The sequence below is a fragment of the Haliaeetus albicilla genome, chromosome 9 (assembly GCF_947461875.1).
Source record: "Haliaeetus albicilla chromosome 9, bHalAlb1.1, whole genome shotgun sequence".
Classification (NCBI taxonomy): Eukaryota; Metazoa; Chordata; class Aves; order Accipitriformes; family Accipitridae; genus Haliaeetus; species Haliaeetus albicilla.
The window spans coordinates 23,078,794-23,104,151 of NC_091491.1; the positions used below are offsets into that span (position 1 = coordinate 23,078,794).

At 41.5% G+C, this 25,358-nt stretch overlaps 1 protein-coding gene across 1 annotated transcript in view; it reads right to left on the reverse strand.

The window, feature by feature from the left end:
• Positions 1-3,377: 3,377 nt before the first annotated feature.
• Positions 3,378-25,358, reverse strand: part of EPHA4 (EPH receptor A4) — a 108,623-nt gene continuing 86,642 nt past the window's right edge. Inside the window, exons 9-18 of the mRNA XM_069792092.1 lie at positions 23,716-23,774; positions 22,809-22,922; positions 22,442-22,627; positions 18,352-18,413; positions 17,604-17,813; positions 14,921-15,070; positions 12,298-12,491; positions 9,631-9,786; positions 8,463-9,346; positions 3,378-5,880 (exon numbers count right to left, since the gene is read on the reverse strand). Of these exons, the coding sequence (XP_069648193.1) occupies positions 9,232-9,346; positions 9,631-9,786; positions 12,298-12,491; positions 14,921-15,070; positions 17,604-17,813; positions 18,352-18,413; positions 22,442-22,627; positions 22,809-22,922; positions 23,716-23,774 (1,246 nt within the window). The 3' untranslated portion in view covers positions 3,378-5,880; positions 8,463-9,231. The remainder of the gene's footprint in view (positions 5,881-8,462; positions 9,347-9,630; positions 9,787-12,297; positions 12,492-14,920; positions 15,071-17,603; positions 17,814-18,351; positions 18,414-22,441; positions 22,628-22,808; positions 22,923-23,715; positions 23,775-25,358) is intronic.

Here is a 25,358-nt window from a genome sequence, read left to right on the forward strand (position 1 = left end):
GCAAATCTGCTGGCTGGGAAGTCCCAGATAAGCTCTCAGAAACAGATTAATAGGGTAAGCAGATGAACTGGGCACTCCCTTGCTTCCCTGGGGATTCTTGTGCTGAATTTTTGAGTTTCCAGGTGATCCCATTGGCACGTGGCAATGAGATGGCACCGACCTCCATAGCACTTCTGAAAATTTGAGGCCAGAGCTTTTAAGGGACTTCTGGATCTACACCTACTTAAAACTCTCTCTCTGATGCCCGCTCATCTCCCAGATGTTTGCATTTTCAAAGCATGTATGACTTGGCCAGCCGCAGTTGCTGAACAGCCTAAATGCTGATGCTGCCCCAGAGCTAATGACCTTCCCCCAGCCTTCAAATGAGCAGGAGCTCAGAAAGCATCTCCCAGGACAAGGAACATCCACCCATCCCCTCACTCACCGAAAGACCCTCCTGCACCTTTGGCCCTGCTCAGGCCAGGTGAGACAGGAGACCCAGGTCAGACCGCCATTGCTGGAGAGGAGAAGGCAAGACAACACCTTTTGTGAAAGCCACCATCCCAGTGACTTTTGTATTGTGAGAGAAGGACTGATTGTGAAGGCCATGAGAGGCAGGAAGGAAGAAGGGCCTGCAAGGGCAGGACCTGCCTTGGGCAGCCGTCACTGAGACTGGCTCAGGGCAGGGTTTGCAGCAGGCTCCAAGGCATGAGAGGCACCGGAGCAGCACAGCAGGTCCCTCCATAGCTTTCCAGCCTCTCTGAGCTTACGTGGCTTCTTGCTGTGATGGTCAGCTTCTGAAAAACCCCTCCCCCAGGTGATTACGATGGAGACATTTTGGGAGCTTCATCAGCAAGACACTTAATGCAAGGCTGAAAATCCAACTGGGAAGCCAGAGCTCATTACGTGAGCTGCTGCACCCCTTAGCTAAGCAGCTCCAAAGCATCATTAAAAAGTTGGCAGTAGGCACCTGCCTGCACCTGTAATTGCCTAACAGCCCTAGACTGCCCAGCCCTGAGATTTTAGTTATTGACCTCAGGGGAGGCAGGTTACCTTGGTAGAAATGGGAGAAGAGCAGGGTTCCTGATGGTGGTTTTGTTCTGCTGACCAGAGCTTTTTTTTATTTTAAAAACAGTCTTTGAAAAATGAATGCCAAAATGCTTCAGTCCGTTTAATTCGCTACAAGTTTTTATAGAACAGAATCATGAGTAAGTTCAAGAGCACTATAAAAACAAGGATTTCATTATCTTTTGTTGGTCTGGTTACAGGCTAGTAATCCACAGCAGATTACTGTGGAATTGTCCTATATGTATATGTATAAAAGTAAGACAGCGTAGCATATTCCTGTGGGTACTCTCTCCATCCACTCATGCAGAACACATTTTACTAAGCTGATTGGAATGGAATGCTTTAGGTTTTAATTTTATTTTTTAAAGAAAATGTCTACATATTCATGTAACTTTCTTAGAGGCTCCTGTAAACAAAGGATTATGTTCAGGGCCACTGCCAGAAATAAGATATGTCAGAGGTCTGTAACCCCTTCAACAGAGAATCAGTCAATGGCCCAGGGGTACTTCCTGGCAAGGCAAAGGGTAAAATAACTGAGGTCAAAGCCTCAAACGCAGATCTAGTTTTAATCATGTTGTTGATTTAGAGCATAAGGTACTTTTTTTTTTCCTTCTCAATTGCCAAAACCCACTGTTTTTCTTGACATGTCTAGAATGGCCCCAAAGTCTCTAGATAAACCATGTCTGTTCTTCACACTACTCCATGCTCAGCCCATGGGCAGCTATGTACATTGCCACTGAGGTGCAAATATATAGGCTTTATATATAAATAGACTCGCTTTCCTCATGCTAGTGTATAAGTATGTGGAAAGAGTGAGGGGCAGAGAGAGAACAAATATCTTTTTGGTAAGGAAATATTTCAGTAAAATCCATACACTTGGAAGAAAATTAACCATTGGGGTAAAAAGTTTTGATAGGATGATTTATTAGATTTGAGAGCTAAAAGGGAAAAAGAGCAGAGAATCAGAAACAGAAGGGAGAGTACCCGAGTGTTCAGTCCTCACTGGACATTTTGAAACAGTTGTTTCTTAAAAAGATGTAAAGGGTTTGCTTTCATTTCACAATAAAACTAAATAATTTGTAAAACTTTGTGCGTGTGAAATGGAATCTGTTTTTCCAGCCATGACACATTCTCTCTTAATACACCAACAGGCTGAATAAAGGCACCAGAGAAACACCCAGCTGGCTGGCTTGCTCTGTCAAGTACAAAAGGACACAATGAATTTGCTTTTGAAATACAATAACCCAGTGCCATCGGCAGCACTTTCTTGGGACCAATGCTGTACAATTCTGCTGGCGTCACTGGAATCTTTCCCAAGATGAATTTGGCTCAAAATACTTTTCAAATAGACAAGTCAAAAGCTTAAGAAAATTCCTACAAAAGCCACCATCCTTTCTGCAGTACCTGTGAACTGTGTACACATATAATTCAAATAGTTAAAGTGCCAGAAAGCCTGTATATCCTGAACTAAGCAGCAGCACTGTCAAGAAGCAACATTACACCCCTGGCACCCCGACTACGCGGCACGTGCCCGTACACGTGTTACCATTACACAGCAATATCCTTTACACAATATCCACTCTCTCAGTCTCTGGCTTGGAGCCCTCATCACAGAAGCCATCCCTCTCCATCTTCTGCTGCTCCCGACACTCTCGCGCCTCTGGTTTGCATTTTGTCCCTCAGCTTCTCCCTCCCCTCCCTCCTGCTCCTTTCACCTTCTGCCTCTCTGGCCACGAGTCTCCAACACGAGCCCACCAACCCACGCAAACAGAGCCCACAAGCAGAGCAACAAGTGCAGCAACTCAGCAGCAAGGTCACAGTTTCCACATTAGAGGCGAAACCCTGGCCCAAAGGAAGCTGCGAAAACTGTAGGATTTCTGCCAAGGTGACGTCTGGCCCCAGGCAAGGTCCAGACAGCGGGAGACAGGGGAGGGAGACTACTCCCAGCCGATCCCAGGCGTGCAAATGAAACAACACTATGATCCGGCAGGTTTTTCTCAGGTGTGACACCCATGGATACTACCTGGTCTCTGAGGAAAAATCATTGAGATCGTTAACAAGGTCAGCCTGATGGCAGCATCCTTCTCACGTTACAAATATTCAGCACACCACACAATCCAGGATGGTAACAAGAAAAAGTAACGTGCTTTAAGGTACACATGGGAGTTATGCAGTTTAAATAAACTTCAGGACTGCATTCCTGTGAAATCTACTGAAGGGACTGTCCCTTTGGGGCAAACACCAGGATTATTACTCCAAGTTCTGTATTTGTACCTGTTGTGGATAAATACTAAATTAAAAAAAACCATGCAATAATTAGAAATAGTCCATTTCATGTTTGTACAGCAACTACTTTATTGTTTTCAAATGCAAATGTTTGCATTGTTTGCTATTTTACAATTTTACAAACTAGGTATAAAAGACCATAAATAAATGACATAAGTTATGTGTACCTAAAATTCATGGGGGGGGGGGGGGGGAATTACAAATTAAAACAAAATAGAAAAAACTATATATCTAACCCAGAGATCATTCAAATGCATGAACCAAGAAATGCTGTTAGATTTTTTCAGTATGAACTAAATTATAATATGCCTTATACATTCTAATTTTAACCACAGTCCTTGCATATTCCAACATACTTGCAGTGATACAAAAAAATAAATGCACTCTCTTTTTATTTGTCTGATTAGTATTTCAGATTTTTTTTCTTCTGGTTATGAAAATGTCACGTAAAAGAAAAATACTGCTTTTTAAGTCCTGTTTACTGGTTACTTACCAGCCTTTTGTATTTTATACATATATATTTTTAATACATAAGATCCATCACAAAATTAGTACAGCAAGAAACCCAGACAAACATCAACCAGTGGTGTGTGAGCAGGACAATTTCTTAACAGAGGCTGATCATGCGAGACAGTCCTGGTGATGACCTCTTTGAAACGAGCGGCAGTGCCACAGCACTTGCTTTTCTTTCGCCCCCAGCTCCATCTGGAGCAGCCACGGCCGTTGGCACCTCCCAGCGCCCTGACCATGCCCGGCCTCTGCCGACGGCGCGGATGCCCTCGCTTCCCTTCCACAGACCTGCCGCTCCTCCTCCGCCAGAGCCAGAGCAGGCAGAATTACGGTTAACGATAGACTCAGAGGGCGAGTGAGGAAGGAAAAGAGGAGGAAGCAGGAGCAGCTTTGGGACACCACTTTACGGCTCTGGTCAAGGCTGTGCTCTCTTTTAACGCAGCGCATCCAGCCTCCCCCGCGACTGCTGGAGTGATGCCCTGTCCTGTGGCAGTTTGCTGTGCTGCAGTGGGTACCGCGGCAGAGCCAGCCCCCCGCGGCCAGGAAGCAAGCGGGGAGCGTGACCTGCCCCGCTCCAAATACCCAGCAGCCGTACGTTCCCTGGGCTCTAGCACACAGCTCCACTCAGACTAGCTTATACTACGTTAACAGTGAATTCTCCAAACACAAAAAGCTTCTCTAGGTAGTACCAGTAAGTTGCAGCACTGTTCCTCGGGCCACGGAAGAAAGAGTGCCTTCTACTGCACTTCACCAGCTCCTCATCGCCTGCACAAGGAACAGGACACATTTCACAACTCTCTTGTTAGCTACTGTAACCTTACAGGTCTTGTTGCATTTTTGTTCCTTAGCTGTGCTGGGAGCAAATGAAGTGTTTTGATTATTATGTTACAAATTTTCACAGCTTGCACACAGAGCAAGGTGCTTCTGTGAATGAAAAATTGCATATATTTGTTCGCATTCAACAAGTCTTTAAAATCCTACTTTTGCAGATAAAAAAGGCTACTTAAGAATTCAGTTCAGGGTTACCAGTGGATGGATATGCAGCTGTTGCCTCCATCACCTTGCTATTGAGAAACTGGTCGGTCTTGATCATGAACAGGGCATTAGTACAAAGAAACGACACTTATGAAAATCTTTAGCACCCTTATGGATCCCGCAATCCACAACTCCAAAACTAACTCAAAATTGCCCATTTCAGGCTGCAGAACAACTCATTAAGGTTAGTGTGGCAGCTAAAAAATACACTTATAGATACAGAAATTTAAACATTTTTTAATGTGTGTGTTCTTCCTACCATTGCAGACACGAGCTATTAGCCTGCTCTCACATGACAGGGGACTCCTGCACTTCCAGAGATGTTTTCGGCACATTCACAGGCAGTTCTACACACAAGGTGACTTGCACGCAAACACACGCACACAAGCACACATACGCACCCTTTCAGAGGAGATAATAATCCATTATCCATTCAAGAAAAAAAATATATTTATATCACTGCAATGGCACGTTTTGTGTAAAATGTCACTTCAGCAATGTATATAGGCAGCTCACAGGAAAGGAGTTCTTTGCTGCGGCACCTGGCCTGGCGTCCATGGTAAGATGTATAGTGCTCCGTCACTGGCATTTGTCCAAGATGCAGCAGTGACAGCCAGGGGGATGAGGAGACAAAATAACAAAATATATAAATAAAACCAAAGGTAGGAAGAGAAAGCAGAAGGGGAGAAAAAAAAATATCCAGAAGTCTGCAGGGCTCTGACACAGTACATTCCTGAAGTGACAACTGGGTGCTGAGTTTCAATGAGTTAGTTATCTCTCAGTGAAGAAAAAAACCAGAGTGGGTGGCATGAAAAAAAAAGAGAAAGTAGAAGTCACACTGTCTTCAGGGACCGATGACTGTTCAGCATGTGTTTTCCAGAATCAGTGCTATGGAAGACGCAACTGTGGATCCAGAAGGCTTCACGTCTAGTCTATGTTTCTCCATGGTCAATATGATCAATAGGACGGGCTATGAGGCCATGAAAGCAAAATCTAATTTCCCTGTACAAAAAGAAAACACATTAAACAACATGCAATGAGACAGAAAAGCACACCTGCCCAAATGCCTCCTCTTAGATTTCCCAGCAGAAGTACTGCTGTATGTAGCCAGCCCCTCCTTGGCTGCTGCAATTGCTGATTCACATGAAAGGAAAAGACCTGAACTCATCTCTGCCCCAGTGAAGAGGTGACATGGCAGCAGGTTCGTGGAATGAAGCTTCTCCCCAGAGAGGGGAGAAGGATTTCCTACAGGACAGGGGAGAAAGTAGGAAGAGATGCAATTCCCCCAGAAAAGAGCGGCTGAACAGCAAATGCAGGAGGCTGCAGCGCGTTGACATGCTCTCGCTAGCTGGTTCGGCCGTCTTGGGCCAGTGAGACAAATACAACCAGCAGTTCTCAAAGGGTGAGAACCCTTTGTCTTCCTTGTCCCTTTTCTTTCTTTTCTTTCCCTCACACTATTTCAAAGTCTTGCTTCCATTCTTATAAACAGATATGTAATCTCTCTATATACATTTATATGTGCCACCAATTTTTTTTAATCTGCTCTCCTCCAGCCAAAATCACATTCAAGTGGATGCCCCCTCACTGGCCATATTTTATCACAGAGAACACAACCATCAATGGCAGTTCTGAAAACCTGGCATCTGAGCTGCCTTCACAGTTTTCATTCTATAGGGACACCATTTTTCATTTTGTGTGGAAAATATTGGAGTGTTTTGAATTACTGTTACTAGACTCCAAGAAAGCAATTTTACAAATTGGCCAGAAAATTGGGTGTATTTTGCTTTTTACGTAAAAACACAATCTCAACAGAATGCAATAGATTTACAGCATGAGGAAACTTAAAAGTATCTCTACACTTAAGAAGCAAAAGAATTTTTGCTGCTGAAAGTACAAGTGTCAGGTCTTTAAAATGAGTAACCACTTCTTACGTTGCCTGGCAAAATGACATTAAAACATGCTGGTTTAAATAGTTTTTTAAAAGAAATCTTAAATTTCTTGAAATGGAAAAGCTGTTATAAGTAATACTGCAGAACAGTTTTTACTAAGCTGTCATGACTTGACAGGATCCAAATTTAGCATTGCATATTCTGAACAAGTTGTTTTCCGAGAAAGTTGGGGGTGAGGGAGAGTTAGTGGTTAAAATCAGCAAGTTATTGTTAAAAGTGACAAAAAGTGATGTGAGTGACAATACAGTAAGTGTGACTTGTCCAACTGAGTGAGCTGGTTTGGATTTAGAATAAATGTAATTATTGAAAAAATCTGACATATAAAGCCACTAAATCGTTTCTGAATTTGCTGTCAGGTGCAGAGTGGGACCAAAATATTACAGACCAAAGAACCAGTCTTAGCGCCATCAAAATATAAATCTCATCTTTCTGACACTGTGCCTGGCACAGCTGAAACACAATCTCTGTTCCAGAGGATGTGTCATGAAAATCGCCCTCCCACCAAGCACAGTGTAAGTGGGCCTGATCCTGTCTCTTTTCTAAGGTCATCTCATCACTTTGGTCCTCGAAAGGACTTTAAAAGGAATCTAATTTATAAACTCTATTCAAAAAGAGCACTAAAAGCTTTAATATAAATAAAATTCAAGACTAAATGTGTTCAGAGCTTTACCGGATAAAGCTTTATCCTATGTGACCTAATGAGGACAACCACATTCCTATAGCAGTCACCTCCACCTAGCAACCCAGAGAATGCTTCCACTCACTCAACCTTCCATCTATTTCTTAGAGGAGTTGGAAGGCAGCTTTTCAAGCAGGTCATGCTCCATCTTGTTTGCCATACTTGCAGAGGGGCACTTAGACCTTAGCCATGTAGCCTACACCTGGCACTCAAACCCACAGTCACCTTGATAATCCAGCCTATGGGGCTGGTTTCAAAAGTGAAATTTGGTTCCCACAGCTGATGAGACTGGATCGCCATGTCTGAAGTGTAACGCTGCTGCTTAACACAGAGCTGTCACCATGCCTGACACCCAAACTGTGCAAAACCAAGAAGGCTTCATGCACAACCCCATTTCCTTCTGCTCCCCCTCCCATAAAACCACTGACACAGCAACTGAGACTGATCGTTCTAAAACACAAATATTGGTTCTACTGTAGTTCATGAGAGAGCAGAAAAAGTCCTTGGTTCTTCTTGGTGCATTTATGAGTATCTGTACTTTACAAGGTTATTCTTACTTTCTATGGGATCAGTATGTGGGGGTTTTTCCACCCCAAAAATAAGGGCATCCCTACTGGTCTCAATGCAAAATGGGGTCAAGCTCTTAGCACTGAACTGAGTGAGCCCCAAGATGTACTCCTGCACCTTGTCTGCACATCCTAACACGCAACAGCTTGGGAGCAAGACCAGGTTTTGAAACAGTGCAATTTTCACTGTCATCAAATAGAGTAAACAATGGGAAACACTAAGCAATTAGTCTGGGAAACCAGCACAGGTTCACACAAACCAGTTGGGAACCCCAGATAATACATACCACAGGACTTTTTTTTTTTTTCTTTCCCCAACAGTGATGAAATCCTAGCACAGTTTAAGAAACAAAGCACCATGAACATGTTGGACACTGTACTTCCACTGACCTTCTCCATGTGGTAAAAGGAATCACTTCTTGAAAGAGAAAAGAAGTCTGAAAGCTCCACAGCCACGATTGTCACAGCTGACTACTGGCAAGATGTTCACAAAATGTCTTTAAGTGGTTAGGCTTCAGCATGGCACAACAGCAGCCAATAATCGCCCCAGAAGTCCAGTTTCGCCCAGTAATCCATGAGGTGGGTCATTTCACGTCTCAAGCCCGTAAATGAGTAGATCACTAATCAGCAGGCACTGATTAGCCAAATGATATTCTCACTGATGTTTCTGCAAGGTATTAGTGATGCTTCAAGTCTGCAAAAAATATCCTAGGGCAGATTCTTCATTCCAGCGAAAGATGCACAACGGTGGCTTCACCCACAAATAAAACACTATGGTTGTAATCCTACAGGTCATAGGGAGAAGGAAAGTAATTTTGTTTTTTTTTTAAGCACAGTACCTGGCAGCAAACATAGCATCAAAACTTGAATGTGACTTTATATTTATATAGATACATGTATTTTACATATCATTGATCAACAGAGAAGTATGTTCCAAGAAACAATTTGTTCCAGGTCTGGTTTAAAATGACAACTTGTCATTTCTGGAGGCCCCCCTCCCAACACACACACTCAGTTTCCGCAATCTGTACATCAAGCAATGCTGCAGATCTTTATTTCGACGGGCGAGGAGACGAAGTAAAAAAAGTGCAGTTCTTCAATTAAAGTGCATGGATGAGGTAAACTAATTTCAAGAGTTTTGAGTTTATTCAGTACTGGCTTAGACGGGAACCATCCTGCCATGCATCTGTTGCATTTGGGTGCGCATTGCTTGAACGCTGCTCAAGATCTTGTTCTGGTGCGCGATGGCAGTGATCCCGATCCTTGCCAGGTCACTGTGAAAAGCAAAAGAAGCAGGGGGCTGAGAACTGTGGATCAGATGCTGGTGCAGTGAAAAATATTAAGAGTCAACCGCAAGCAACATAGCAAAAGCAAGGCAGATGTACAGAAATGTTTAATTAAATAAGTGAAGGCATTGTGGAGGCATTTTAAAGTTATCCTCCATCCAAATGAAAGGCATTCCATTCCTTTAATGAGGGTAAATATATGCAGCACAAAGCAAAAGAAGCCGATTAAATCCAGATTTACCAGGGTTTTTGTTATATTGCTGAGTACTTACTCCTGGTTCATATGCACCACAGCCTCTAGGGTGGTATAGCCAGCAGCTGTGAAGTTATCCTTGTATCGCTCCATTTTAATGGCTTGGAGCCAGTCACCGACAGAAACAACCGCCGAGAACTCAGGGGAGCTGGGATCCAGCAGGGCTGTGCTAGGTCTGGATGCCAAACAGTGAAGGGAAAGAGAAATGGCGTCAGCTGGATCACAAATCGCAAACCAAAGTTTGGTCTCCGCAACAATTATCCTCAATGATTAGGGAAAGTAGGAGCAGGATGTCGCGCCCAGCAAAACTGGTGGCTCTCTGCACAGCAGCATAGATCAATGCAAGAAACTTAACAAAATGCAAAGTAATAGGCCAATTTTTGCTAAGAATGAATTTGACCTTAGGTTTCTATTTTTGCTTTCAGATCTAATTTGAACCACAATGCTGCTTACAATTTCCACCTCAGATGCAACCAATTTCATAGAAAATGCTTTTACTTCAAAAACCAAAGAAGATGGCAATGCTGGAAGGCATTCAGCCTACTGGGTCTGTATCTCACAGGCAGCAATGCAAGACCTTGCCAGTCCTGCATGTGTCAGACCTCAGCTCAGCAACTATAGAAACACTACTGAAGTATGCACAAAGGAACTGGGAGCTCACAACCTGCCAGACTGGTTTGGAGGGCGGGTTCAGATAAATTCTGTTTCTAGCCAGGTTCGCAGGCAAGCTCAGTGCATTCAATCAAACTGAGGACAGCAGGGAGTTAATCCCCTCTTTAATCAATCCATTCCTGACCAACCTGTGTGCCAGGAATGGTGGGAATCATGCAAGCTTTGATCTTTGTTTGCACTGTGGAATGTGCTTCTCATTCTCCCTTGCACAGTTTTGCGAATAATTATTTTTACAAAATTTCCTTCTCTTATTAATAAATCTTATTTATTATTTTGTGTCTATTGTAAATCACAGTTTCATTAAACCATTATAAATTACTACTCTCTATCTAAACAAGCCAATTATCATTTAGCAATTTAACTGAAAATGCACATCACCAAAGATTAGGCGTGCAATAGCAGTTATGTCTTGCCTAAAGCACCGAGTACACGCTGGTAATACTTGGTATAACTCTTCTGCTGTATTATCTAACACAAGACCAATGATGGCAACCTAATTATACACAATTATGCTTCACATATAAAGTCATATAATATATTAATGTTATATGCACATTTGAAATTCATATTCCAAAGAAAAGAAAAATAGAGATCTATAAATAGCCATGAACATGAAATGACCTTGACAAGGCTATTAACTTACAAACACACACACACACACAAAATGACCTTGAACAGGCTATTAACTTCTGTAAAATCTAGCTATTTTCAAAAAGCACCTGTAAATTGGAAAGAAAGCAAAATGGAGGAGTTCATGCTGTGATTCTCAAATCAAATTATTACAGCAGATCATACTGTGATCCTCACCATGTAAATTATTTAAGCCTCAAGGGTGGATACATTTTTGCCAGGCTACCAATGCAATTAGGGCAATCTGGAGGATACGTGGTGATAGTGGCCTCACAGGGTTAATAATCCCTCTTCTGATAATGTACATTGTAAGTAAGAGTCACAAAGGGACCTACAAGTTTTAAAACAAAAATAGCTTTTTCCAGGATGTTGCTCTGTTGGAGGCTGAAACAGAACCTCTGTTACTCCTCCGCTGATTCAAGAAACTTAATTTTGTATTGCCCAATGGATATTTTTGTACCTTCCCTTCTACTGAAAAATATTTTCCCATTATCTTCCTCATTTTGTTTCTTTTAAGCTTCTTTTCCATATTTGCTGTAAGCACATTTACCTGACAAAGTGAAGACATTTGAAAAAAACAGAACAAACCTGGTGTAAATTAGTAAAGTTCCTATTACTTCAGCAGTGTTTCACCAGCTTAAACAAACTGCTGATCTGTCCCAACAAAGATATTTTGGTTTTACCCTACAACTCTGGGAGTTTCCTTCCTACTGCGCTTCTTTTGCACGTACCAGCTATACCATGCTTAGCAAACAAAACAAAACACAAATGTAATGCAGGATCGGTGGAGACATGAAACTGGCTTTCCACAAAATTAAATTCAAATTCACATAAAAATTAATCCACACCTTCCCAATGCCCGCAAGGCGTTGGCTGTAATGCCATAACGCTCATTTGCAAATCCTACACAAATCTAGGGTTTATAAAACTTGATGAGGTACTTTTCCTGCAGAAAACCACATCACTCCTGTTAGCTACACTGCATTAAGGCTACCCGTTCAAGTCCTTTCACTAGGGGGGAGAGGGAAAAGATGCAGAAAACTTTGTCTTCAAACAGAGCTTGCCTGCATCAGAACTTTTTCAGGATGTGCTTAAGACTGTGCTATAAAACTGGTTAGCGTTGGTGTGATACAGCAACAGCTCTGCTCATTTGGTTTTCCTTCTCACAGAGCTAGGAGAGTCTGGGGGTGCCCAGCAGGGTTCAACAGCATGCCAGCACAACCCCTTGACTCTCATGCATGGTGCAATGTCTGCTGTACAGTCTGGCTCTGCAGAGCTACAGAGCACGCTTTAATCCCAGCGCAGAGGTTTAGGTGACTTGCAGTTTTGCCTGTCATTTCCACTGTGCTCCCTCATACATCACCATTACAAAAGCACAGCTGACCTGGAGCTCTCGCTGCCTGTCCTCTTCAGGCTGTTGGGGTTGCGGATGAGTTTGTCCAGCATGTTGACAATCTGTCCAAATTTAGGCCTGTCACTGCGTTCCTTCTGCCAGCAATCTAACATCAGCTGATGGAGAGCAATGGGGCAGTCCATCGGGGGTGGCAGCCGATACCCTTCTTCAATGGCTTTAATAACCTATAAATGGCACAATTAGGAAGACATTAGAGAACATCAGACACTACTCACATCTACCAGCTGAGTATCATTTATCCTAGGGCGATCCAAAGTATGGAAACAAATCCACAGTTAAGTGAAACAACATGGAAAATTGCACTCAGACTCAGGCAGTTGGTGGTCTCAGAACTGTCATTTCTCCTCAGCAATTCAAAACTAAAAGGCTACAGCATCCAAGGCACACATTAGATACAGAAAGGCAATGTATCACAAAAGAGCACATGGAATACATGGATGACAAAATAGCCCAGGTTAGAATTAAGCAACTATCCTCGTTGGACAAAGGGTTGGAGAAGCAACAGTTCTACAGCAAATCTTTAATATCTGTCAGTTTTGGGTGCAATATGTTGAAGACGAAATTTTCCCCATCATTTTTAGGGTACAGCAGATCACCCCCTCCTCCCTCTCCTCCTGGGCTAAATCATCTCTGTCAGTCATACAGACCTTGTAGAGAACTTGTTCTCTCACCACTGTATGCTCTGAACTAAGAAATGCAGAGATGGGAACCCTTTTGTGCAGCTTAATCAAGAAGGTTACAGAAGTCCAATGCAGCAGCTTAAGTAGGTATTTCATATTTAATAGAAACCAGAAAAACTCACAAGCTTAAGTAGTTTCAAACCCTCCAAAAAGAGCTCCAGAGAGCTCAGTACTGTGATGGCTTCTTAGCTCTCTCAGGAGAACGGGACGTGACCAGGACTCAATTCCGATACGACAGGGACGTGACCCAAGCCTTCAGATCTTAATTAATTGATATGACTTTGCTGGCAGGATTCACCATGAGACTAGAGACCAGGAGTGCACAGAGAATGAATTGCACTAAATTCCCTCATTCTGGTCTTGTCCAATTAGTGGCTAAAATCCACTGGGAGGAAAAGGTGAGGGATATGCTTGCACTATTAGCAGCTATTCAGTGACCACAAACAAACTGGCTCTCACTACTCCAGAAAGTAGGAAGATTCTTTTGATTTCTCTTGATTCAACAGACACTGAGAATAATTTGAAATCCAATTCTGCTTTGTTGTGAAAAACACTGCTCTCACCTTTGTTAAGGAGAAAAAAATGGTATGTCTACGCCATGTACTAAAAAGAGGATGCAAAGACAGTAAGTAATATTGGCTTTCACTGTCATGTTCAAGACAGCTTTTCAACATGGTCTAGCACCGCACATTAGCAGTGTATACCAGCCTAATATGCTAGCTCTGCGTTTGTTGCATTGAGCTCCACTGTGCTGTGTAGACATGCCTGATATAACTAAGACACATCTGGTGTTTTATTTTCTTGCTAAGTCTTGATGACTTCCTGTTAGCAAAGGAAGGCAAGATTGGGTGCCAGAAGAGACATTTCACATCAGAAGGAAATTAAAATTATATCCCGTTTAGATTAAATGCCATCCGCATCTAGATAGTCTTTGAAAATATTCAGCTCTACATAAGAAAGCAGACGACTTGTAAAATGACTTAACCACTCCCATGACCATATATTCACATTAACATTTTCTTCTTCCTTTACATGTTTGTAAATCCCCTGGGAAAAGAATTATGGATAATCTATGCCTCATTTTCACTGGGATTTTTTTTTTCATTTAATAAAAATTCTATTAGCAAAAGCTCTTATTAGCATTACTATTAAATACTCTTCTGGCCTAGCAGCCATTGTGCATGCTCCCTCTTGGAATACACTGAAGTAGTCCAGATGGTACGGTTAAACAGGACATGCATAATTTAAGAATGGTCATTTAGGAAGCGGCTTTTTAATGTCCTCGGGGGGCAGCTATGCAATTGTCACAAGGATGCTCTGACTGATAATCAGAATTGGATTTCATTATGTGTTGTTTTAGATACCCTACAAGAAATAAAATCCTCTGGAAGAATTACAAGCATACTGGGGCTTGAAGAATTAACTCCTAATAGGAAGCCCCATTAAATTCAAGTGTTTTTTCTTAAAGACTTTCAATAAAGTTGAGATTTAATATCAACATTCAAATCTTCCCTCTCTTGACGGTATTACAGTCTGACAGTTTAACTATATTTGCTTCCCTTTCCTCCATTCTTCTTTCTTACGTTAATTGCTTATAATATTTTTCCTAAAATTAAAAAAAAAAAACCCAAAAACATGCACAAGTTACACAAGTTATAGACCCTAACTTGAGAATCCCCTATTCCCTGAGCAGAGACCAGGCTTGAAGTATTTAAGGAAGTCTTAGTTCCAGAGATGGTCCCTGAGAAAACAGGAATCTACCACCCATGATATCCTTTTAAAAACCTGGAGTAAATGTCTTGTAACCATACAGCAATTGACACAGAAACACATCAGCAGACATCTAAGGACAAAGACAAAGGCGTGGGGGGAAAGGGAGAGAAAAGGAAGAGGAAGCTCAGAAGGAGACTCACATCTTGATTGGACATATCCCAGTAAGGTCTTTCTCCATAGGACATCACTTCCCACATGACGATGCCATAGCTCCACACATCACTAGCTGATGTAAATTTACGGTAGGCAATTGCCTCTGGTGCAGTCCACCTGATGGGGATCTTGCCACCCTGTCACAAATAAAAGAAATCACAGGCTAGTGAGTCACTGACCCAATAATGTGCATGGCTGACACTGTTCTACACTGCCATTAAAAATACAAAATGGTTATCTGTACGCAATTCCAGAATCCTTCTTAAAAAGGCTTCCACTTTCTCTTTTTCTTGCCATAAAACTGTCAGATCCAACCAGGAGGCAATGCTGCCCATCTGTTTTCTTTAGTCACAAGGAGGCGAACCAGTAAATTGTTAAATGTATTTTCATCAGCCCTCTGAGAGATCTCTGCTCAGGGCTATGCTGAAGCATGAGAACAAGCCAGGGGTTTTACAAAGTATATATTAGAGATTTAGTTGACAAAACAAATAAGTACATGCTGTTAATTACTATTTCCTTGCTTGCCTGTCTGACCTGTTTGGCCTGTTTCAGAAAAATGGGATTATAAAAGTTTTGCTTTTCAAAAAGGTAAAATAAAGAGTGGATAAACTGGGAAGATTTATGAATACTGTGGTGTTTCCCATGGGCAATATCCCAACTCCTACCAGAGATGTGAGACGGCAAGCAAGCCTCTGGGCTCTCCCAGTCCCTGTGGGAGGAGTTCAACACCAGACCACAGTATGAGGCTGCTTTTGATGCCTGTTGAAGAGAGCTGCCTCTTGTTACAATACTTCTTTTTAAACAAATAAAAACACTTGGGCATCTGATTTGGGCCACTGAGGTCCTGCACTGTTTTAAGAAGAACTCACTCCATCCTGTTTATCTGATTTTGCCTTAGCTGAGTGATCCCAGGCCAGAGATTTCTCCTTTTGTTTATGCTATTATGCAAGGTGTTTTTAATTGAGCTTTTGCTTTCCTGCAGTTCCATCTGGGGAACGACTTAAGCTGAACAAAGGTTTTAGGGTTTTTTTCATTTCTTTTATGCTTTTTTGATTAAGTTTATTTTGGTAGTTTTTTTCTCAGCCATCTTCTAGATAGTTTTTACCCATAACTGAGTGCAGCATGTGCATACTGAATGGTTTATTGTTCTAATATCTCTCTCAAGTGTTTAATATGGACTTGTTCCAAAGCCAAGTGAAATCAAACGGGGTCCTTCTCCTGGCGTCTTTGGCCTTTGCATCAGGCCCTTTGTGAATCAGGTTGTAGCAGTATGTGCCTTGTGTGGCTAGAGGATGCTCTTACTTCAATGAGTTATACTAGTAGCAGGGAGCAGAACACACCATTCTCTTAAAAAAGGCTGCTTTAAAAATTGTATTTTATTGCATCATCTCTGGTTATGAAAAAGCTCTACTCCTCCTTTCAGACACAGATGCATGGACATTGTTTATACATGGTTGTCATTCTAAAAATTGTCAATAAGCTCTTTTTATTTAGCTGCTTAAGTACAGTGGAGTTCATCCAAATTTTCCTGATCCTTCATTACTGATACCATATAAAGACAATGCACTGTAAAGCAAATGTCATTGATTCCCTGTAGTTTACTCCTGAGAGCAAACATAATACTATATCTCCACTCACTAAATTCAAAGGGAAACTTTTCAATCACTTCTGTCTTACCCTTGTGTGTTTGTCTAAACTTTGATTTCCCTGAATACAGCTTTTCAGACCTCTGCTTCTGCTTCTTCCACTTGCCACCCTTATGAGCGAGAAATACCAAGGCTAGCCAGCATTTAATACTACATGAGTCTATCCTTCCCTATAATGAACTGTGAATCCGTTAAAGGATGAGTGTTGGGATTAAACTGCAAAATCTGAGTGCTGCAAACAAACTCTGCACTAGGGAGAACAGATGGAGAATGGCAGATATTTAAAAACAAAGCAAATAAGCAATTAAAAAAGGAGACTTTATAAACTCTGACTTTTGTTTCTTCACACACATGTTAATTACAGAGGTATTGGTACAAAGCCTGGTAATGGTCAGGATGTTGTTTTGTGGCCAGAAGTACTTGCGTTAGTACTATTCCACAAGCAGCATATTAAAATGGCTTTAGCAAAATTAGTTAACAGTGGGATGCTGAAATACAGATAAAATGGGCAAGAAACAAAAAATGGGAACGCAGGTCTCACTCTTTTCCCGGTCCAAGTTATTTAGGTCAAATTTATGACTCGCTTTGCGATGGGCAAAAGTGGATTTTTTTTTTTTTATTTTTTTTTTGGTGGCTTATCTACACTTGCTGTATCAAACCTCAGTGGGACTAGCCGCTTGGAAATCATTATGCATGTCTGTAGACATCAGAAGGAATAGAAGCCCAAGCTCTCTTTTCTGGCATCAGATTCCTGTCACGCACTCTAGGACACTGAAGGAACTAGAGGAATACACGGGTCACACCCTCAGAGAAGAAATACTGATGTAGCTGCTGATGTAGCAATACACTACATCAACTTACAGTAGCTATGGAGTCTGGGCCAATGTTTATTTTTAGATTGTGATACAGGTTTTCACTTGTGACTGAGATTATTTTAAAACCAACCATTGTCACCTCCCACACAGTCAGACAAAACCAGTATGTAGGCAAGAAAACTCACTGGACATTTTCTTTCCCTCCTTACCCGTGTGGTATAAGCTGCTTCAGGGTCATCTTCCAGGACTCGGGACATGCCGAAGTCAGACACTTTGCAGACCAAGTTGCTGTTGACTAGTATGTTTCGAGCAGCTAGATCCCGATGCACGTAGCTCATGTCAGACAGATACTTCATTCCTGAGCCAATGCCACGAAGCATCCCCACCAACTGGATGACTGTAAATCTGCCATCATTCTTCTGCATACGGGGAAAGGAAGAAAATCACAGAGCATTAAGCTAAAAGCTACCTTATTACCATTGCTGAAATTGGCAAAGAGCGTATCTCTGGATTCCCATCTTCTCTCAAATAGAATGCAATGTTATTTCCTCACTCTCCTGACTAGTGTCTATAATTCACCAGTAAAGTAAGAACCCAGAGGTTCTGTCACAGCTTCCAGTGATGCAGTATCCAGTTTGCAATAAATCTGGTTTTAATGAGTCTATACCACTGCGATGCTTTCAAAAATAGAGCAAATCAGAACTGTTCCCATTAAACATGGATTATTTAAGACCCTGCTATTTTAAACATTACATTTATTCTATATTCTTCTACTTTACATTTATGCTGGTTTTCAATAGGAGCAACACCAGAAAACAGAATTTCCCAAGCACAAACATAATTTCTCTAAAAATGCTGAATTTTCAGTATCTTTCTGCAAAAAAAGAACCAGAATGAAAACCAGAAAATGTTTCCCAGTATAAAATCTCCTTAGCTTATTATGAAGAAATCACCTACCCTGAGGAAGGCATCCAAGGAGCCATTCTCCATGTACTCAGTTATGATCATTACCGGTTTACCTAGAGTTCACATAAAGAAAAACACAATTCCTTGATGAACATCGATGTTAATGGGATAAAAATGGGTTGCACATGATTTTACTGCCAAGACACCTGGCTTACACAATCTAATTTAATTTGAAAAGCACCAAGCTTATGCCTCAGCTGTGGGGAGCAAGAGAAGGAATATTATAGGACAGAAACATTTAAAGGGCCCCATCTGAAAGGTTAACCCTGTGGTTGACTCATTGACAAGGTCTTTAACTAAAGTGGCTCCTGTTCTCTAAGGAATATATGAATTGGTAATTGAGAGCTAAGAAACAAAGATCTGTTCAAACTTGACAAAAATCTTTAGTGTAATTAAATTGCTTGCAGACTAGAAAGCCATCCTCTTTCAAAATGGAATTTGTGAATGCTTTGGTCTCTCTGCCTCTTTCGAAAGATCAACGCTTTAGGCAAGTTAGAAGCTGTCAGCAGCTACAAGGTATTCCAAGACAACTGGATTCAAGAATGCAAAATACAAGCTGTTCCTCTCAACTTTCTCTGTCCTAAATTTGTATTCCATGTCTCTTGTTATTTATAAATGAGCCACAGTCATTTGCCTTATGAAATCAACCACAGGATAAATGATTCAATGAATTGTGTCACATGTGGGGCATAGTGCTTCAGCAGCACTCAGCTTCCCATGATGCAATACAGAAAGCCAAGCTGGGCAATCTGAAGAGAAATGTAATGTAATGTTTCTGACATAGGGATGCTTTCTAGGCACTTTCCTGCCTAAACATCAGCAAATACATAAATAATGCTTGATGATGTCTTTAAGAGCTTTACAAAGTCATACGATGCTGAAACTGAAAACATTTAGATACATACAAGTAACACTAATTATTTCATGGGGTTAAATCATGCTGGATATTCAGCACCTAGATATTTGCAGAAATATGTTCAATATCATCTCCATTCTAAAAGTGAGCAATGGGAGATGTACAGAAGTGACTTATCAAAGGTTGAATGGCAAAAGCCCGGTCCCAAGATGAGCACTGTTAAGCCCACCTGAAGTCAAGGAAGCACCTGATGATCAGCACCAGGCTGGCATGGCAACCCTTCCTCCCAGTTATGCTTTAGCTACAGGAACTACAGAGTTTCTTCCTGAATAAAAGACAGCGTCCCAGAGAAACTCTGCTTCTGTACTTACTGGAGCAGCTCTGAATAAGGGAACATTATGGGGAAAGAATGATTCAATAGACATGTCACCTAGGTTGTAGATAGCTCAATTCTGTCTTGGCATCAGAGGTATCGGAACTACTGAACTTTTCCTTGCTTCTGTCACCAGCAAATATCTGCTCCAGAACAACCAGCTATGAAATTACCCTACCATGAAATGCTGCAGCATTGAAAGTTCCTCTAATCATTTCTACCTCAGTGCATTTTTCACCAAGATGCTTATCTCTTCGTTTGTCAGGGATTTCCACTTTTGAAGTAAACTTTTTTTTTTAATTAGAAAACAATATGCTATAAGGACTGACCGTACCGAAAATTTCACTTACGCCAACATCTATGTGCGAAACATCACTTATTTCACTCATCGTTACTTATTTCACCTTTTCAGTCCCAACCTATCCTTTGCAGGACTTTTACTGTTCCTGCTTCTCCTTCCCTTCCCTACTGTTATCAAAACTCTTACTGTTTTGGTCCCATGCAAACTGGCATGCCTGTGAAATGCCAGTCTGGCAGCTGAACCCTTTACCATCTGCATGACTGCAGCAGAGAAGCAATGGTATTGCATACAGCGAACTTCTCTGGATGAAGAGCTTACTGACCTTGGCTGAGTACTTGCACCCTTAAGGAAAGGGATGTGATAAAAAATTGTCCTCCCTCTAATTCACCTTTACAAGCATTCTTTGGCGGAAAGAGAAAAAACTCTAACCAGATCTGCATATGTCACTGTTTCATTTATCCTTTGCAACTGTGACCGGAACACTTCCACTGAACAAATACAGCTAAATGAGTTTTAATTAACCTTCCTCAATCAAAAGATACTATGTCAACGCAGAAAGGAAGAAAGGGAGACTCTTTCAGTGCATTAACATGTAATTTCATTACTCAGGCACTTCTTTAGCAGGGGAGGGGGATAGAGAGAGAAGAAGTTACCATCAGTGAGTCAATTATTAAAGTACTTGACTAGCAGCCAATAATGTATTCATGGTTTTTTGCTGCCTCTTTCAACCCCCCATCTACACCACTATTTATCTCACATTTTAATTTTCAGTTTATTAAATGCATTCATCTATCACAGCATTCAGAAAACCTATGGAGAAATTGAGACAAATGTCTTCTTAAGCAGCCCTGTTTACCAAACACACCAGCTCTGAGGTAACCAAGCTGGCTTGCTGTGGAAGCATCGCTTACTGCGAGCCAGGCAATGAAACATTCTTGGGTCAGGCTACCACCTCCTCAATGAAAATTTCAAATAATTTTAATTCAGTGACAACTGCATTATGCAAATGCATACAGTCATTTACAACAGCTAGAGCTCTAATAGCTCAGGGGTTTCCAGCTTCAGTGGGATTTCAACACAAAGATTCCCCTGTTGCCTTTCTTTTACAGAGGTGCTAGAAAAATCACTGTCTGTAGCAAACACTGTGGCCTGACCACAACCCCCCCTTCTCTTTGTTACAACAACAACAAAAAGAGAAAGAGAGACTTAGACCTGCAAAATTTAAACAGAGTATTATCTTTTAATTTCAGTTTTGAGGGAGGCCCTCAGTAAACGATGGTCAAAATTAGTCCAAACCCCTATTTTCCCTAGTGGAATTTGTCTTGAAAAGCAAACAGCGACACACTGTATGAGCCATCTTCAACAACTGTGACAGAAGGCAGACTAGGAGAGGGAAACACAAATGAGCAAGGGTAAGATTTCCAGAAACACAAGTGGCAAAGTAAGCATCCAGCTCCCACCGACATTCAAGGACAGGGTTTTTCAGTGGTATCGATGGCTTTGACAACCCTCTATGGGACATACTTCGTTCTAGTAATATTTTACTTTTTAACTTTGCAACCATACCTAATTTTAATTCCTTACGCTATTAATACCCTGCATTCATGTTCACCATGCACACCATCAGCTGCAGAAGGTAAGCTCACAAATTCGACCCTTTAACAGCAGCTCACAAGATCACTGCTTTCTTTGCTACCCTGAGCATGAGCCCCTACATCCAAAGGGTCTTTTAGGATTAGTGATCAGTGCCAGGCTTTGCCAACATGCTACCTAGGGCAGTCAGAGCAGAGAAAATAACTACATCATCACAGCATCACCTTATCAAGTCAGACCCAAGCATGTCTGTCTTACAGGTGTCTTTTCAGTTCTAGCCTACAAACAGCATCCAGCGAGTGCTGTCATTCTCTTTCTAAGGCAGGGTTCATGGCACAGTGAACGCTAACAGAGTTAAAAAAAAAATACCCCAAACCAAACAAACAAAAAGATCAGCCAGGTAAATTCTGCAGAGTGAAATTATCACATCTGTAAATCAGAGAAAACAAATAAGGAAGTTTCACAATAAAATAGCCTACTTCTTTTCAAAGGCTTGCTCCTTACATCTGTGCTTTGTACCTTAAACATATAACTGTAGTTTTGTTTTGGTTTTTTTTCTCCCAACCATTTTAAATTCTTTGCTCACCATCTGCTTTTGCCTATCCTGTAACAATCAGCTCAGTCTAGCAAAGATGTGAAAGATGCCTGCTTGGCATAGCAAGAAGGGGGAAAAAAAAAGCCAAGCCCTGCAGTATTAATTCCCCCTACAAAATCTTGTACAAGCTGCCTACAGATAGAGTATCAGTTGAAACCATAAACCCATTTATAGCTGACAACAAGATTAATGACTTGTCCTGCACTGATTTCCTCCTATTAGCTATCAGTGAATCTGTTCCATCTGTCATTTCACAGGAAAGAGGGTAAAAAGAAAAGAAAAAAAAAACACAGCACACACCACCACAGACTTAATTTCTCAGTGACTTCCAAATTGACCTTGTCATGAAAATGACCTACTTACATTTAGTAACGACACCTTCCAAGTGGATGATATTGGGGTGGTCAAATTGTCCCATAATGCTGGCCTCACTCAGGAAGTCTCTCCTTTGTTTATCAGTGTAACCAGCTTTTAGAGTCTTGATAGCAACACAGATCTCTCTTTTTCCTGGTACTTTGAGACGGCCGCTGCATACTTCACCAAATTCCCCTTAAGGAGAAAGGCACAAGAATCCATGGTCATGAACATGAAGCATGCACTAGTGCTGTCAAACTGTTATGTCAGTTCATTTGGGGGAACTGTCATACAAAAATCATAGGATCCCATGTTTCCTAAAAGCAAATTTAAAACTATATTTACAGAAAAAAAATGCAAAAGTCCTGGCACTTACCCACACCAATAACTTTTTCAATCTTTATGCAGGAGGCATCAATTTCTTTGGCAAATTCCCTCACAGCTTGGTTTGGATCCTCATATGTAAAAGGATCCACATATGTTCTAACACCTGCAAGGCAGAAATGTTTTATTTGAAGTCACTGATCTACATGCTGCTGAACACAGAACATATGAGACCGAACCCTTAATGATATACAACAGCAAAGAGAGCGTACAATAAAAATGTACTGTAAGCCAGGAATGACTGATGAAGGAAGGAAGGACTTAATGTATTTTTCCCACGATGCAATTTTTTTTTAATGTAAACATTTAATATTTCCCAATATTGATGTAAGGAATCAGGCTTTTGCCAATAAATGAGCTTTACAAATCACTGCCATCACTAACAGGCCAATAGCCTCTCTATGGACCTGTGAGATTAAAACACATCCCATTTCCCTTTTGTGAGCCAAGAAATTCTGAGCCTAGGTCCTAGGTTTGGTACCTGGATGACTGAGATGGAAGTAATGGTAGGATTCAGTCCTGGAAAAAATGCAGCAAAGTTCATATACCCTTTCCTGCAGGATTGCCTCCGGCCCATCCAGAAACTGCTTTAGCAGAGTATTGTGGGGAAAAAATCATGCCTAGATATCACTGGCCAAGAACAGATGTCTTTCAGGGGAAAGCAACAGTGGAAAAATTTGATGAACCTTTCTCCTGTCTGCTCCCTCAAAACTTTTTACCCAGATATTTCTACTTTTCCTGTTACTAAAGTACATAGTTTTGAAGAAGGAATTTTGCAAGACAGGAAAACAGAAACATATTCATCTCAAGAGCAATGTCATCCCTTACTCCCCAAGCATCAGAACATGAGACATGTTTTATGAACCAAATCAAAAAACCCAAGCACCACTGCCTTTTACCTTGGTTCAAATGCTTCTCCTCATCTGCCTCTTGCTTAGCCTTACTGTACTTACTGCGCCTGTCAGAACAAAGAAAGAACATTACAGTTCAAAATAAGTATCTTACTTTGAGACAAGCTCAGTCTTCTTGACCTGCTGAGACTTGAGCTGTTTGCACCTGCCACAACCTGTGTTCAGCAGCTCCCCTACAACAGCCCATGACACAACATACACCTACCAGCGGGGTAGGAGACTCCTCTCAAACTGCTCTAAGTCTTACTGGCATCAACAAAGCATCAAGGGAAACACAAATCCATCTGTATCTCAGCATTTAAAGAAAGAAAAGAAAGCTTGCATTTTGGCCACTTTTTTTTCAAACGTCTATTTGCAATTCTGTGCAAAAAGGTACCAAACTGCTTTTTAGCCCTATCATGTATGGATTTAAATGTTACAACAGAGGTGTTTTGGTAGATTGATTTTCAAACATAATTAGGCAAATGCCAATACCAACACACTTATTTAACTGCAAATTTAAAACTGGAAACAAGTCTGTTAACACAGAAATCGGGATGGCAGCAAAAAAAACCCCTGACCATCAAAAATGCAGATCCCAAGGATGTTGTTTATTCTTTTAATCACTGTACAATTGAAGAGGGCAAAGAACTCCTCCTGGCAGAGCTCCTCTACTAACCCTCTGAGTTGGAGACAATAATGTAGTATAGTATGTTAATTCTATAGATTACTTTTCTACACCTACGCACATGATATTGTATCCAGTTATGTATTTAATCAGTTCAGCTTTACACTTCAGTGGGTAAGTGGTATCAAGAAAAGTTAATATAAGAGGTTAGTCTGTTAGGGAAGATATTGAGGAGTCAGCTCAGCCAAATCTGTACTGGGATTTGAGGTTCCCCAGCATCTAATGGTATGTAGATGTAGAGATTTGATTTGGGCTTTTACCCACCATTCACAGGAAGTTCAGAACCAGGCATAAGAACAGACATTGCCGAAGAGAAGGGCTTATTGTTGCTTACTCCTTAGTTTGCCTGTTCCTATGGAAGTCCAAGTCTCCCAGCGTGTCAGACTCAAGTTAGCTAACTGGCAAGAGACTGGGCTGGAGTGAAGGGGGAAGGCAGAAGGAGAAACCACGCCCAGAGAACAGGAGGCAAACTGGCACTGCCTGCAACATGCAACCCGCTGCCTGGAGTGGGGCAGGAGATGACCAGGTCTGCCAGGGACACTGGTGTGAGACTGGGTTAAAAGTCTGAAAATGGTGAATGGGTACAGGAGGAAAATGGGAGTGGCTGAGAGAAAGACCTATCAGGAGATGTGAGTTAAAAGGGGTCCAAAACTCGCAGGTAACAGGAAGAAAACACATGACTGAGAGCCTCACTTGCAGCAAATCTTCCTGAGTCTCACCATTCCCCTCCCGTCAGCAAAACCCTTCTGCCCATTAGCAAAAAGCATCTCACTTCCCACTCTGCACCTGGCCTGCGGGGAATGGCAGCTTCCCATCGCTGTCAGCTGAAAGGCCATTTCCCAGCCTTTGTCTTTGCAGTCTTTTAGTGCTGGGTGTTAAACACACTACGCCAATAATAAAAGCTATAAATTAACCATGAGACAGAAGGAAAAAAAAAATCCTGTTTGACATGTGAAGCTACCTG